The sequence below is a fragment of the Equus przewalskii genome, chromosome 7, assembly GCF_037783145.1.
Source record: "Equus przewalskii isolate Varuska chromosome 7, EquPr2, whole genome shotgun sequence".
NCBI classification, from domain to species: Eukaryota; Metazoa; Chordata; class Mammalia; order Perissodactyla; family Equidae; genus Equus; species Equus przewalskii.
The window spans coordinates 24,226,141-24,242,041 of record NC_091837.1 but is presented as its reverse complement, the minus strand read 5'-3'; the positions used below and the strand labels follow the sequence as shown (position 1 = coordinate 24,242,041).

The window sequence follows — 15,901 nt, the reverse complement described above, 5'->3', positions numbered from 1 at the left end:
CTGACGCTGGCTGTGAGATGTTAGGAGATTTAATGACTTTCCTCACCTGTAAAGTAAAAGACTGACAGATATCTTTTAGGGATCTTTCTAGCTCAAAAATTCTCTCAAATTAAGTTTTCACCAACCTCAAAAAGCTTTAGCATTTTTTCAGTCTATACCTGAAGTCACTGTTTTGTGCCTTTTTCCTGCGCTTTCCCTATCAGTTCCATTCACAGTATCCTCCATACCAGGTACTGTGTGTGCCACAACTGGGGAAACCAAGATGAAGGAGGGGGCTCCTCACGGCGCTCACAGAGGGGCAGGGAGATGGGTATGTCATTTACTGTGACGTGCACTCTGAGGGAGATCCGTACACCATCACACACACAGAGCCGTGCTATGAGGACGAAAGTGGGGAAGCTACTGACCATATCTTAGACAGGAATTTAACGTAAAACCCTAGAGAACAGGTTAAGAGAAAAGCTTGAGGCCAGGAGGCTGAGTAGGAGTCTGTCAGGTAGATTATACTGAAATATAGTAAGTTCTGCTATACACTTATTTTGAAAATGTGAATTTGTTCCAACACATCTGATATGTTAGGGAACAGATTGAGCATAATGTGAAGTTTGCATTTGTTTGCCTGAGATTTTGTCCAAGAGAAACACTAGGTGAACTATGTACCCAGCTGGACTGAGCCCCGCCATGTAGGAATACACACACACGCGCACACACATGCACGTGCACACACACACACACTCACATACACCCCTCAGACATGTCCTGGCTTCCCCACATCTGCGGCGAGAAGCTTCCATCCGAGAGCCCTCCTTCCACCACTTCCTAAGGAGTCACGTGCAGCAACCTCTCCGACACCACTCAATCCTGCAGGCAAACTTCGGTCTTTTTCAAGGTAGTGGCATATTTACTGCAGTATTTAAGTATTTCGTAACCACTTGACATGTATAAAGCTGTCCTACCATTCTGATTATATTCCTGTCCTTTTTAAAAAATGTGTCACTGACACAAGCGTTTGAGTGTCATGCTCCTAACCCCATTCTTCCCGTCAGCTGTGTGGTTTTTATTGTGCAATTGTGCACTGTGTGGTGAAATTTAGGAACTCACACGTTGTATTACAGCAGAAGAAACTGTGGTTATCACAGTATTAAGCAAGGTAGTGATATAATAATACATACTCCATTAGTGCATTAAATAAGAAGATCTAGCAGCAAGGCTAATATTCCATAATTCTGAGGTAGTTCTAAGGATAAATGATATTTCACGATACCTGTAATAACTGAAATGTGACGTGAAACTATCTGTGATCTCTACTAGTGACAAAGTCACAGGTATCAGGCATTACTGTGGCTTGTTTCCTGTATTCTTAATGAAGGAAGTGCTAAATCTCAATTAGAGTTAATCAAAATAAACTTAGGTATAATTTTTATTCCCATCAAAATTTATGGATCCCCTGAATTCTACTCAACAGACTCTGATTAAAAACCTCTACCTAACAAATCCAGAGAGGCAGAAAGTAGACTAGTGGTGGCCAGGAACTGTGGGGAGGAGGAATGGGGAATGCTGCTGAGGGGGACAAGATTTCTTTTGGGATGATGAAAATGTTCTAAAATCGGATTATGGTGATAGTCACACAACTTTGTAAATATACTAAAACCACTGAATTATGTACTTTACGTGGGAGAACTTTATGATATGTACATTGTATCTCAATAAAGATGTTTTTAAAAAGCCCTTACCAATATTTAAAAATATTCTCTGCCCCAATGTATATAAATTATTTCACTAATGCTTCCAAGAGAGTTTGTTGAGAAAGTATCTTCCCAGAAACCACCACAAAGTCCATCATGGTTTCCACTTTGAAAAGCTTATATGGCACATATGGTATGTATAGTTTTAAAAATCACTATTTTTGGAGCCCATTATTCTTTAAGGCAATCTTTGCAACTACCTGTTGAGGTTTGTGGCAATGAGCATGTTGATTCTAAAATAGTTAAGGTTCTAGTTTCAGATCATCTGTGTCCCATGGAAACTGCTCCATGGAACTCTTGAGTCTAACAAAATGCCATGTGAAGAAGAGCTAAGTAAGAAATGCCACCAGAGAGTATTTCACGGAAATAAGACAAAGAAGTCCACTCTCGTTATTTCTATTCAACATTGATCTGGAGGTCTTAGCCAGAGCAATGAGGTAAGAAAAAGAAATAAGGCATAAAGATTAGAAAAAGAAATTGTTTTTTTTTTTGAGGGAGATTAGCCCTGAGCTAATATCTGCTGCTAATCCTCCTCTCTTTGCTGAGGAAGACTGGCCCTGAGCTAACATCCATGCCCATCTTCCTCTACTTTCTATGTGGGACGCCTACCATAGCATAGCTTGCCAAGTGGTGCCATGTCTGCATCCGGGATCTGAACTGGCGAACCCTGGGCCACAGAAGTGGAACATGCAAACTTAACCATTGTGCCACTGGGCCAGCCCCTGAAATTCTTTATTCACAAATGACATGATTGTCTAGGTGGCAAATCCTAAGAACCAACAGAAAATCTACTAGACTAGGTGAATTTAACAAAGATGCAATTTACAAAAGTCATTTATAGTTCTTTATATCATCAACAAACAATTTGAGAATGAAATTTAAAATACCATGTATATTGGCATCAGTGAAAAATATCAGGAATAAATTTAACAAAAGATGTGCAGGACCCCTACAATGAAAATTATAAAATATGGTTAAGAGAAATGAAGGCAGCCTAAATAAATGGAGAAATACTCTATCCATAGATGTCAGTTCTTCCCAAAAGACCTACAGATTCACTGAAATCACAGTATCAGTGTGCATTTTTACAAAAATTGACAAGTAGACTTTAAAACTGCTACAGACTTGCAAAGGACCTAGAATGGGAAAACAATCTTGCAAAAGAAGAAAACAGTAGAGGACGTATACTACTGGATTTCCATAGAGTTACATAATCAATACAGTGTGGTATTACTGTAAGGACAACAAGCAGATCAAGTGGAACTGATCAGAGTCCAGAAATAGACTCTCACGTATATAATCAACTGATTTTCAACAAAGGTGCCGAAATGGAGAAAGGACAATCTTCTCAACAAATGGTGTTGGAACTAGATATCTGTATGAGAAAAATGAACCTTGATCTTTACTTCACACCATCAGCAAAAATTAAGATGAACTATAGCCCTAATCAGAACTATAAAACTTCTAGGAGGAGAAAATATTCACAATCTTGGAGTAGATTTCTATGACACAAAAGGCACCATTTAAAAAAAATGGATAAATGGGACTTCATCAAAATTTTAAATTTCTGCTCTTCAAAAGACACTTAAGAAAATGAAAAGGCAAACCACAAACTGGAAAAAAATATTCACAATACATCTGGCAAAAGACAAAGGACTTGTGTCCAGACTATGCAAAGAACTCTTAAAACTCAATAACAAAGGAAACAGGTCAAAGCTAAAACAGGCAGAAGACTTGAAGAGACACTTTGCAAAAGAAATGAAGAGCCAATAAGCACATGAAGAGATGAACATCATTAGGTCATCAGGAAAATGCAAATTAAATGGCAAGGAGATGCCACTTCGTATTTACTAGAATGGCTAAAATTAAATCGACTGACAAAACCAAGTGGTGGTAAGGATGTGGCACACCTGGAACTTTCATACACTTGGTAGAGACGTAAAATGGTACAACCATCTTGAAAACAACTTGGCAGTTTACAAAAAAGTTAAACATCCACCTAACCTATTACATAACCTAACCTATTAGATATTTACCTTAGAGAAATGAAAACATATGTCCATAAAAAAAGGTTGTATGAAAATGTTCATAGCAGCTTTATTCATAATAGCCCCCAGCTAGAAACAACCCAAATGTCCCATCAACAGGTGAGAAAACAAACTGTAGTCTATTCATACACTGGAACACTGAGCAGCAGTAAAAAGCAGTGAGGGTCTGATGCACAACAACATGGATGAATCGAGAATAATTCTGTTTGAAGAAGCTGAAGAGCACCTGCTGTATGAGCGCATTTACGTGAAGTTCCAGAACAGGCAAAACTATGCTCTAGCGATAAAACCAGACCAGTAGCTGCCTGGAGTGGGGTAAGGAGGGATTCACTCTACAGAGCATGACGGAACTTTCTGGGGAGATGGAAACATTCTATATCTTGACAGAGATGCTGGTTACATGGGCACATATACATTTACCTAAACTCATTGAACTAGCGATCTGTACCAGTTCTTCATGAAAGAACAAGTATATAGGCATTAAAGACATTCCTAATAAAATCTCTATTTTATTGTATACAAATTATACGTCAATAAAGTAGATTTTAAAAGAAAAGTACAGGGGCCGGCCCCGTGGCCAAGTGGTTGAGTTCATGGGCTCCGATTCAGCAGCCCAGGATCTACCAGTTCGAATCCTGGGTGCGGACATGGCACCGCTCATCAGGCCATGCTGAGGTGGCATCCCACGTGCCACAACTAGAAGGACCCATAACTAAAAATATACAACTATGCACTGGGGGGCTTTGGGGAGAAAAAGGAAAAAAAAAAAACCTTGATAAAAGAAAAGTATTTCAGTGTTCTTGGAGACCTTTTTTATTTTAGTTTTTTGGTCAGGGATACAAAAAAGTTTAACTCAATGGCTTTCAAATATCTTTAACCATGCATATAACACACACAAGTCATGAACCTGGAAGCCTAAACTCAAAGCATCAGTTCCAAGCTCTTACTTAACAGGTTAGGAAACTGGGACCCAAGGATCCTGATTTCTAGTTTGAGGTTCTTTTCACCGTTTACGTTAACGCTATAAAATCTACAAATCAACTTATATCATGGCTACTGACATGTTACCATGCTCAGAAAAAGCAGTTAAAATTAACATGTGAAACAATTCCTGAAGGAATGACAGATTTAGAAAATTACTATTTTGCAATTCCTAATGAAGTAATAAATCTAAATAATAATAGTCAAGGAATGCTAAAATCATTAGTTGAGGGGCCGGCCCGGTGGCGGAGCAGTTAAGTGCGCACGTTCTGCTTTGGCACCCTGCGGTTCACCGGATTGGATCCCAGGTGCGACGGCACGCTTGGCAAGCCATGCTGTGGTAGGCGTCCCACATAGAAAGTAGAGGAAGATGGGCACAGATGTTAGCTCAGGGCCAGTCTTCCTCGGCAAAAAGAGGAGGATTGGCAATGGATGTTAGCTCAGGGTGAATCTTCCTCATAAAAAAAAAAGTGAAGGAGAGGAAGGAAGAGGAAGAAGAAAGGGGAGGAGGAAGAAGGAAGGAAGTGGAAGGAAGGAAGCAGGGCAGAGAGAGGGCAGGAGAAGGAACTGTTGGGGATTAAGAGGGACTTCACAGGACAGATCCAAATGCCAAATATGGACCTTGGTTGGATATTAATTTGAACAAAGGGTAAAAAGACATTTTTGAGATTAATGGAGAAAACAATATGATTTAGTCATTAGATGATATTAAAGAATTATTGTTAATTTGGTTGGGTGGATAACGTTCTGGTTGCTTTTTAAAAGTCCTTATCTGCTAGAGATATATAACGAAGTATTTATGAGTGGAATGATATGACGTTTAGAATTTGCTTTAAATTGCTTCAGAAGAAAATGTGTATGGATGGGGGAAGATAAAACAAAAATGGCAGAAAGTTGATGGTTCTCGACAGTCTGTGATTATATTAGTCTTTCTACTTCTGTGTGTACTTGAAATTTTCTACAATAAAATGTTTTTCAAAAATCCCCAAAAGGGGGCCAGTCTGTGGCCTAGTGGTTAAGTTCAGCACCCTCTGCTTTGGTGGCCCAGGTTCAGTTCCCAGGCCCAGAGCTACACCGTTCACCAGCAGCCATGCTGTGGTGGCAACCCACATGCAAAACAGACGAAGATTGTCACAGCTGTTAGCTCAGGGCGAATCTTCCTCAGGGGAAGAAAAAAAAATCTCCCAGAATTTATATTCATATGCCCAGGTAATGAGAAAGAGGAAGTTTGGGTGCAGCAACATTTGAGTGTGACTTTTTCCTCCTCCTTAAAACCAGTGTACTACCTCCCTCTCTCAGAGACATAAACTTTCTAACAGAAAAGGCTGCCCTGCTAGCAATATTTGCACACAAGTACTCAGTGGACTGTTCAGTTACAACAGATGGGGTCAAAAGAAAAGTAACCACGTACATTTTGGGCACTGCTGTTGAAACTCTCAGAGCTGAGGGGGAGCAGAGTACTCAGCTCCAGATCTGTAACCATCTGACGGGATTCTGCCAGCAAACGCTGAAGCTTGCTAGTGGGAGAAAAATCATCCTGCCAAGGTAACGCAGTTTAAGCATTCATGAGATCAAGAAGCATTTTTAAATGTTTACGTTCACAAATACAATGTTACAAACACAAATGTTAACTACTTGTTAATATTTTTTGACTTTAGGTATTATAAAGCAGGATATTAAATACTAGAATAACCAAAGTCCATGTATTTCTTAGAACTCACATAGCTAAATAACTTGTCTGAAACAGAATTTACTACAACTAATTAACTAACATCCAAGTGATAAAAGAATACCAGGCATTGTTTAGCTCTCCTAAATCATCTTTCCTAGGCCATAACTAGAATGTCAAAATAGTTGCAAAATGCAACTTCAACACTAAAGGCTTGTAAAGCTTTTAAAAATATGTGGAACTATGCCCTAGTTTGTTCTTGTTTAATTTTCAACTTTGGGATCTGAATTTTTTAGCATGCCAACTGCTCTCAAAAACACCTAGACTAGGGGCCAGCCTGGTGGCGCAGCGGTTATGTTCGCATGTTCTACTTCAGCGGCGCGGGGTCCACCAATTCAGACCTACGCACCACTTGTCAAACCATGCTGTGGCAGGTGTCCCACATATAAAGTAGAGGAAGATGGGCACGGATGTTAGCCCAGGGCTGGTCTTCCTCAAAAACAGAACAAAACAAAACAAATTTTAACAACACCTAGGCTAATTTTTCCATTAAGAAAAGTTCATTTCTGGGGCCAGCCCCATGGTCGAGTGGTTAAGCTCGCGTGCTCCACTTCAGCGGCCCAGGGTTCGAATCCTGGGCGCAGACATGGTGCCGCTCATTAGGCCATGTTGAGGCGGCATCCCACATGCCACAACTAGAAGGACCCACAACTAAAATATAGAACTATGTACTGGGGGGATTTGGGGAGGAAAAAAAAGCAAGAAGAAACAAAAAAAAGATTGGCAACAGTTGTTAGCTCAGGTGCCAATCTTTAAAAAAATAAATAAATAATAAAATAAAATAAATTTAAAAAAAAGAAAAAGAAAAGTTCATTTCTAATTTTCCGTGAACAATGATCAATACTGAGCTGATCTAGAAGACATTTAATAAATATCTGCTATATGACTATATCTATGTATATACATATATACAACACACATACAGACACACACACACACACATACAGATATATATACATGCATCGACAACATAGGCATGCAATGTCATATACTGCCTCAGAAAAGTAGATGCAAACATCGAAAAAGGGTCTCCTAAAAGCTAGAAAAGGTAATAGCTAGTATTTCCCCTCAAATGTATAACTTAAAAAAATTAACAGCTTTGAGGTATAATTGACATACAATTAACTGTACAATTAAAGTGTACAGTCTGATGAGTTCTGACATGTGCACACATCCATGAAACCATCCCCCCAATGAACAGGGATCGTATTCTTCACACCGAGGCCCCTTTGGAATTCCTGCCTCTGTGAGCCCCTCCCCCTATTCCCAAACAACTACTCACCTGCTGTCTGTCACCAGAGATTAGTCTGCATTGCTAGTATAAACAGATTCATGCTGTTGTCTGTCTGGCTTTTTTTTTTTTTTTGAGGAAGATTAGCCCTGAGCTAACATCTGCTGCGAATCCTCCTCTTTTTGCTGAGGAAGACTGGCCCTGAGCTAAAATCTGCACCCATCTTCCTCTGTTTTATATGCGGAATGCCTGGCATAGTATGGCTTGCTAAGCAGTGCCTAGGTCCACGCCAGGATCTGAACCGGCGAACCCTGGGCCGTCAATGCGGTGTGAGCAAACTAAACCTCTACACCAACGGGCCAGCCCCTAGCTTCTTTTATTCAGCATAATTATCTTGAGATTCACCCATGTTGTATATAAATAGTTCATTCCTTTTTATTGCTGAGAAGCACTCCATTGTATGGATGTACCATAGTTTGCTTATCTGTGCACCTACTGATACATATTTGGGTCGTTTCCAGTTTTTTAGCTAGTACAAGTAACACTGCTTGAATATTTGTGTATAAGTCTTTGTGTGGATATATATTTCTATTTCTCTGGGAGTGGAATAGCTGGGTCACATGGTAGGTGTATATTTAACCTTTACAGAAACTACCAAAGTGTTATGCACAGTGGCTGTCCTCTTTACATCCTCACCGTCAGTGAATCAAACTCGCAGTTGCCCAGGATTCTAGTCAACACGTGGCATGGTCAATGGAGAATTAACACTCAGCAAATACCCATTAGGGGCCAGGCCCCACGACATCTCATTTCACCAAAATGACTGTGATCTTAGTACTGCATATTTGTGGATGAGGAAACATAAGAAATTAAACAACTTTGCTAAGGTCAATGAGCTAAGACAAAGTAAAATGGGGATTTGAACTCAGGTCAGTTTGATTTCAAAGCCCAATATCTTCCCCAAATGACATCAAAGTAAATTAAGTTTACTTGAACTTGTTTTCTTTGTGAGAGATCTGTGATGAAGACCTCATTCATCAAAGACAAAAATACATACATTTTGTATAAGCAGATGAAAATGTGCTCAACACTATTAGTCATGAGGGAAGTGTAAAAGTAAAGCCACAATGACACATCACTACACCCTTACCTGAAGGGCTAAAACTAAAAAAGACTGACAACACCAAATGTTGACAAGGATGTGGAGCAACCAGAAAGCTTCAACACTGCTGGTGGGTGTGTCAACCAGTACGACACTTTGGAGAGAACTGACAGCTTCTACCCAATAACCTGGCAATCCCACTCCTAGGTAAATACTGAAGAGAATGAAAATATACGTCCACAAAAAAACTTGCACAAGAATGCTGATAGCAGCTTCATCACAGCAAAAATGGCCAAAAATTGGAAACAACCAAAAGAGGCAATAACAAGAAAATATATAAACAATTTGTAGCATACTTATCCAATGGACTAACAATTCAGCAACAAATGGGAATGAACTATTGATGCATGCAACAACAGAGGTAAATCACTTCAACATGCTGGGCGAAAAGCCAGATGCAAAAGAGAACATACTGCATGATTTCATTTACATAAAGTTTTAAAATTACTTGTCTATGGTGAAAAACATCAGAAAAATGGTTGCCTCTTGTGGGGAACTGATTGGAAACTGGAGCATAAGGGAAATTTCCGGCGTGATGGAAAGGCTCTATATATTGTTAGGATTGTAGGTTACACAGATGTATGCATTTTCCAAAACTCATAAATTGTACATTTAAGATTTGTGCATTCCATTTTATGTAAATGTTACCCAAAAAAGAATTAAAAACAAAATTTGAACTCTAAAAAAAAAAGACTTTGCTCATGATGAAGACACTGGCTCATCCACAATAGTGACAATGTAGATACAACCTCAGTGCCCATCAGTAGGGGTATGGACAAACAAACTGGTTTATTCAATCAAGGGACTACAAGTTAATCAACAAGCAAAATGAAGAGACTAGGTCACAAGTGTCAGCATGGATAAATGTCACAAAATATTGACAAAGTTGGAAAAATCACACTGCAATAGGATATAGACAGTATTTTACCATTTATATACATTTTAAACACACACAAAACACTATGTAATGTTTCAGTATATACTTTTATGTAGTAAAAGTATAAAAACAAGCATGGAAGCAACTTAAGGACAGTGGTTAAGGGGTGGGGGGAATGGACATGGGGAGAATGGCATGTGGGACTTACACTTTATGTGTAACATTTTATTTCTTTAGCAAAAAAAATGAAGCAAATATGGCAAAATGTAAACATGTTAAATCTGAACTAGGTGCACAATTCCTTGTCAGGTTCTTCTTTTTTTGTATGCTGAAAATATTTATTAATTAAAAATAGATACATCAATCACCTGGAGGGCCTGAGAGACATCTTGCCTAACGCTAATCTACAAAATATTTAAAGAAAACAGAAGGTGAGCAATTTTGACTTTAGCTAAATAATATAATTAAAATCCTATAATTAAAAAAACCCTGAAGAATGGCCAAAATTAAGCACACTAACAATAGTGCTAGAGAAGAATTAAAAGTATGCTGGGGAAAAGTCTTGCCTGAATAAGCGGGATGCTACTAAGCGAAATACACACCTTTTCACCGGGCAAAGCTGCATCTTTGTTGATTAACAAAATCTTAGAAGCGTGCTTTTTATCAGAAGAGGACTCTGTCTCTATCAACTTCTCATCCTCTCTTAAGGCAGATTTTGAAGAACCCCAGCAGTGGGAATGCTGGATGGCAACTAGCTCACTGTGAATAAGAAAACCAGACAAAACACACAAAATCAAGCATTTATCACCAAGACTCAAACTTAAAAGTCTCTCAACAGGACAAAAACAAAGCTGCTTTTCTTTTTTAATGAAGAAGCTCAAGTCTGAGCAGAATATTATGGATTTGAATAGAATATATGAGTAGAATATTATAAATTAATGCAACCCTTTGCAGTAAGAATTAAAACAAAATTCTTAAAGAGTAACTACAGAATAGAGAATTTCTCTCCCCCCCACACACAAAAAAAAAAACAAAGAAAAGAATGTTCGAGGGACAGGATCATCCAAAAGGAAGGACAAAAATCAACACAGTATAAGGTTAAACTTGTGAGAAGTTTGGGTTTTTGGTTTGTGAGACTGATTTTTGTTAATGGTTTTCAAAAGTCCTTTTGTGAAAGTAGAATAGCATTGTTGTGGCTATTAATTCTTCGATATGGATTGTAATTAGTCTTTGAGTGGTGAACATGGTGTAATCTGCACACAAGTCAAAATATAGTGATGTACACCTGAAATTTATATAACGTTATAAACCAGTTACTGCAATAAAAAATTTTTAAAAATGAAAAATTCTTCTATAGGCTCTTAGTATTAGAGAACAAACACACGTAGCTAAGCCTCTGGGTACATTATTAAAGTTTGGGCTCAAAGCAAAGTTAACAGCAAAAGCTGTCCTGGAACAGACTGGAGGCACCGGAACCTCCTCCGCCCATGGATCCTCTAAGTGAGAGCAGCCTGCCCCTGGCTTCTCCCTCCGCAGGCAAACCTCTACTTCCCAAACGGAACCGTGGTACAAATGTGAACACTTTAGTCAGATAATAAAGTAGGTACACAAGTTCTTATAATCTAAGGAAAAACAGGAAAACATAATTATCATTTCTACTTAATCATGTATTTGTCATGCGATGCCTTGGCATGTGCCTCTGCTGGCAAAACAAGAAGTCACTTCAACTATTTCAAGCCAGGGAGGTCAAAAGGGCCTTGAAAGAAAACTCTGAAATTAAATTTGAATGTCTTTCATACATTAAGTTTAATATATGTCCTTTATGCTCTGAAAACTATCTAACGTGAGCTCTTCCCTTAAATGTACGTGTGTTCTTGTTCAGTAGTGAAAAATATGCAATTGTGCCCTACTGATACTTGCAATTACTTAAAGAAGATCTTTCAAAACCAATGATGAATAGATGACATTTAGTGTGGCACCAATTTTTTTTTTAAATTTTGCAACTCACAGTAACTATCTGTATGATTTTTAAAAGACTCAGGCTTCTAAAAGAGCCAAATAATAATCCAAATAATGAAAATATCGAACTTTTAATCACAAAGTCCTATGAAAGTCGATGTGATAATTAAAACAAGGCTCTCAGTACAGAAACTTTGTTCTTTCTGTAATGAAATATTGAAGAGCTAGGTTTTATCCAAAAATAGCAGACATTATGATAGCGCCCCTCAACCAGAAGATTCAGCAGTTCTAACAATAAGATGAGCCTGAATAATGCAGCAAATGCTAATAACTAATCTATTTTCTTCTCTTAAAAAACCAATAGCTTTTACCAGCTTGTTAAATATAAAAATTCTTTCTCTTACATGATTTTAAACAGTAAGAAAGTTTGGGAAATGTAAAATGAACACAAAGGCAGAAGCAACTGGATATGTAAATATGTCAATGGGAGGAAAAAGAGAAATTCTTATCCGGGGTCTAAGGAATGCAATCTGGACACAAAGAGACAGCTTATCAATTCAAAAAGAATCCTAGGGTGAGGAATGCCCCAGAGCAGCATTCTATTCTGTAAAGTGACCCACCTGTTTGTTTTAAATAAAACACAGTTGCCCAACTCATGACAACTGGCTTTGTTTTTAAGCAAAATCTTTGTCTCAGAAGCTGCCCTAGGTACAAACTTTCCACTGGAATCTAATACATTCTCTTTGCACAATCAAAAACTCAACAGCCTCCGCTGCAATGAAAGGAGTAAATGGTTTGTCTTAAACATGATCTCTGTTTGCAAACACACCTTTCGGGGCTGGCCCCGTGGCTGAGTGGTTAAGTTTGTGCGCTCTGCTGCAGGCGGCCCAGTGTTTCGCTGGTTCGAATCCTGGGTGCGGACATGGCACTGCTCATCAAACCACGCTGAGGCAGTGTCCCACATGCCACAACTAGAAGGACCACAATGAAGAACATACAACTATGTACTGGGGGAGGGGCTTTGGGGAAAAAAAGCAAAAAAAAAGCCACTCCTTTCCATTTAACAGTCACATGAAGCGGCTACTGCGGCCCTTTATATATCTAAACACAGTCTGTGGGCTCCCTGGATGTTTACAGAAGTGAAACATTACTAACCTTGTTGGGGAGTTATATTTTTCTCCACTGGCACTTTCTGAACAAGTGCACACAGATCTGTGGTGAACGATTCTTTGCACTTTAGAAGGTTTGAAAATACTCATCCACTCTACATCAGACATGTGGCCTGGGGCTTCAATTATGAAATTACTCGGGTGGCAGCATTTGGATTCACACATGTCACTTTCACCCAGGCAGGCTTCATTTTTATGGCAATATGAGATTCCAGACCTTTCTATGTGATCTTGACATTCAACATCCAGCTTTTCTGGTTGCTTTGAACCAGAACAGTTGGCCAGGCCCAAGTAAACACTGACATCGTGCCACTGCTTTTCATCAGATAAGGATGTTAATGTTTCTGAGAGTTGTTTCTCTTCATTCTGAATGCCAAGTCCATCACTTTGTGGTGATTTTGCATGGATCTTGCACAGCATACTTTTGTTTTCGGGTTCATCCTGGATTTTTCCTCCCAGAGCCCAAGACTTTTGTTTCTCCATTAAGTCTTTCGTAAACAGAGACGAGATAGCAATTACACTTTTTTCCCCAAATGAAGTATTAACCTGTAGTTTCTTCTCTTTGCATACATCACAAGAGCTCCTGTCTGACTTACTTTGCTGAATCAACATGGTCTCAAATTTTGGGTCCTTAACCAGTGACTTCTGACTTTTCTCCCTCTTAATATTGACTTTTGAGCGGTTATTTTCAAGGTCTGATAAACACATGTCTCTGCTATGATGGCATTATAAAAAACAGAAGTTATAAGATATACTTGATATTGTCATTCTAAATATTTCACCCAACCCACATTAACTGAGCTAAATCATAATAAGACCCATTTTTATGAAATGAAAATATAATGAACATTTATCCTTTCTTCAGACCCAATTTCAGCCCAGCCTTCTCTAGGAAGTCTTTCTGATCACGACCCACACTTTCCCCTCCCATCCTTAACTCCCTCTGGACTTACTGTCTATATCACGTCATTATCCTACTGTATATATTACCTAACTAATCACACAGCAAATCTCTTCTTCCAGCTATATTGTTCACTGTTTCATGCATATATCCTATCTTCTCAACAGATTGTTAAGTTTTTTAATACATAGAGGCATTTTTAATCCTCCTGGCACCTAGGACAGCCTTTAACATATATTAAGTGTTCCGTAAATACTTGTTGATTGATCTGTTATTTCTCTTCCTAATTCTATTAGTTTCACAATAAACAGAGGTAAAGCCAGAACTGAAAGGTAATGGAGATTCAAGGTACAAAGACAAAGGGGAAAGTGCCCAATGTGTCTTCCATACTGCAGTCAGGACTATCCCATTTATGTGCTGAATACTTACATAGCTATATACTGAAAGCTAGTCTAAAGTAAAAATGACACGTGCATAAAATAAAAATGAAGAATACTACATATATGTGATAAACCTTTTAAGACACCATCTTTTAAAGTTTTTCATGTCATACCTACTCAGGTATTCTGATCTGCATAGTTCTGACCCCTCAGAAAGCTCAACCCCTCCTTCTACAATAGCATAAACCATTTTATACTCTTAAAGAATAACGTCCCTCATGGAGCTCAGGTACCTCCCAGGGACAATGAAGTACTAAAGGAAAAAGAGCGTCTATGTTGGGGCTTTTGCCTGCAAGAGAACCCTGGGTTGGTCTGGTGTTTATTAGCAGCAGCAGGAGCCGCTGGGATACAGAGCAACAGTGTAACGACCCCAGCAGAAGGCCTCAAAAGACAAGGAGAGCCAGCACAGAAAAGGGCGGTTGAATCTGGGTGGTGCTGTCTGTAGCAAGAGGCGCTCACACCCACTCCTGCGGACCACTCCTGCGGACTACTCAGCACCAGGCCGTCACTCCAGCGCAGGCTCTGCGGGCACACGGAGTTGCCGGGAACTTCCATAAGTCCCTTTTTGGCACTCCTTGTAACGTTTCTGCTTAGAAAAGCAGACTAAATTTAACTGTGGGACAGTTATATGCCTGTTAAATTAAACCACACCTCATTTACTTATATTTTAATTTTACAGAAACTAATTTAATTCACACTGCTTGCTATAGGTAAGAGAAGACGTCTCCTATTAACAAGGAAAACAGGAAAATCAAGCTAAGAGCAGAGATGACCCTCAGCTAGCTGAACTCCTATTGCAGTTATTTATATCATTCTTTGGCATCATTTCTTTTAGGCAAGTACCATGTCCTACATATCTTTATTTTCCCTATTCCTAGCCCAGTGCCTAAAAGACGGTGAGTGCTGAATGAATGAATAAATGATTCATCTCTGAAGTTTCTACTTTAGCTCAAAGCCTTCTACACAACAGACACACAAATAATGTTTAATGACTTTCTTTTATCAAGTGGCTAAATTAGGATCACGCCTAGAATTCTAAGACAAGGTCTCGTTACACACAGGATTATAATGATAAATATTAGCTCACATATATTTAGTCCCTTCTATATAGGGAATAGTACTAGGTACTGGCCCATAGTAAGTACTTAAGGAATATTGACTGAATGATGAAATAAAATACAAGATGGTATTAACAGCATCTTGCTAAGATTACCCGGATTCCAGGGACTTTGACTCCTCCATCTTTGAGTCATATATCTGTATCAATTCCTGAGACTTTTCCACATTGACATTGAGAAACTGCAGATCACTCTGTTGTTTTACGTAAATCTGCCGTAGATATTGATAAATCAATATAAAATGTAACAACAAAACTAAATGGAGCCAATAATTTAGTACTTTCAAACACTAAAACAGATCAGATAGTGACTAAAGAAATACACTAAATATCTTTGATTTTATTTTTCCTACGTTAGCAATGAGATTTGTTAATACCACTAGTCTCCTAACCTTTAATTACCATGAGCAGGACGCCATCTGCTATGCTACATATGATATACCATTAAGGAGTTAGGATTCCAAAAGCACCCTAAACAAAATCAACAGGCATCCTGTTCTCCTGATTGGGTGTTTGTTTATAAACGTTTCCACCTAAGTGTT

General features: G+C 38.7%; 1 protein-coding gene across 7 annotated transcripts in view; it reads right to left on the bottom strand.

Moving 5' to 3' along the window:
* Nucleotides 1-15,901, bottom strand: part of HIP1R (huntingtin interacting protein 1 related) — a 69,841-nt gene that overhangs the window by 36,494 nt on the left and 17,446 nt on the right. The window contains exons 8-11 of one of the 7 annotated variants that reach the window (XM_008518472.2): nt 15,456-15,571; nt 12,888-13,616; nt 10,376-10,532; nt 6,186-6,311 (exon numbers count right to left, since the gene is read on the bottom strand). The exons of the other annotated variants lie outside the window; for them this stretch is intronic. Coding sequence (XP_008516694.2) covers nt 6,186-6,311; nt 10,376-10,532; nt 12,888-13,616; nt 15,456-15,571 — 1,128 coding nt within the window. The remainder of the gene's footprint in view (nt 1-6,185; nt 6,312-10,375; nt 10,533-12,887; nt 13,617-15,455; nt 15,572-15,901) is intronic. 7 annotated transcript variants of the gene reach the window in all.